General features: G+C 36.1%; 1 protein-coding gene across 1 annotated transcript in view; it reads right to left on the bottom strand.

The window, feature by feature from the left end:
• The window catches only part of FAM188A (family with sequence similarity 188, member A), an 87,985-nt gene that overhangs the window by 75,175 nt on the left and 11,850 nt on the right, over positions 1-960 (bottom strand). The window contains exon 2 of the mRNA XM_011968108.1: positions 300-379. Coding sequence (XP_011823498.1) covers positions 300-379 — 80 coding nt within the window. The remainder of the gene's footprint in view (positions 1-299; positions 380-960) is intronic.

The raw sequence follows: 960 nt of genomic DNA, 5'->3' as shown, positions 1-960 counted from the left end.
GTTATTACTTAATAGGATCTCCATATTAAAGATGTCAAGAAACTTCCTAATTTTCTCAAAGTCACAAAACACCTATTATCTTTCCTTGAAAATATAGTCAAAAGGCTAGTGTTGTGCAACTCATCAATATTCTGAATTCATTTTTGTTTTGGATATTTATTGTAATTTACAAGAGCAAAAGTGAAGAGTTAACTGATCATGTCTCATAATTACTATATGGAGTACAGACATTAAAAAACAACAAGTATGAAAGATTTCAACATGTCCCTCTAAGGAGTCGGTAAAGGAGTCTATGTTACCTGAACAGGTGCAATAACAGCACAGGGGCCACCTTCAAACTGTTCTAATGCAGATCCCTCTGATTCACTAAACACAAACCCTAAAAATGAAAGCAAGTAGCAAAGATTAAAAATATAATTCAAGTAGCAGCTAAAAGAATCTTTCATGTACTTTGCTTTGAGAACCATCACTTATCACAACAGCAAAATACCTTCAAGTCATGAGATGCAGATAAAGGAACCATTTGAAAAAAAATCAATAGAACCTATGCTCCCCCACCCCAAAATGTACATAAGAGTACATATACCCACACAATTTTGCACCCAGGAACTCCTCTAGGAGGATAAAGTATGGACTTTAGTAAAATGACACTAAATCTGACTTTTCATCTGAGGAGGACTAGTTAATCTACTAATTCAAACAATTTTTAGAACTCTTTAAATACCATATTATTGTATCATTTCAATCTTTCACTCACATTCTATAAGCTAAAAATTAAATGGCATCGGCCAAGCACGATGGCTCATGTCTGTAATCCCAGCACTTTGGGAGGCTGAGGCGGGTGGATCATGAGGTCAGGAGATCAAGACCATCCTGGCTAACACGATGAAACCTCATCTCTACTAAAAATACAAAAAATTAGCTGGGCGTGGTGGTGGACACCTGTAGTCCCAGCTACTT

The sequence above is a fragment of the Mandrillus leucophaeus genome, unplaced genomic scaffold (assembly GCF_000951045.1).
Source record: "Mandrillus leucophaeus isolate KB7577 unplaced genomic scaffold, Mleu.le_1.0 Scaffold83, whole genome shotgun sequence".
In the NCBI taxonomy this organism is placed as follows: Eukaryota; Metazoa; Chordata; class Mammalia; order Primates; family Cercopithecidae; genus Mandrillus; species Mandrillus leucophaeus.
This window is presented reverse-complemented; position numbering and strand designations above follow the sequence as displayed.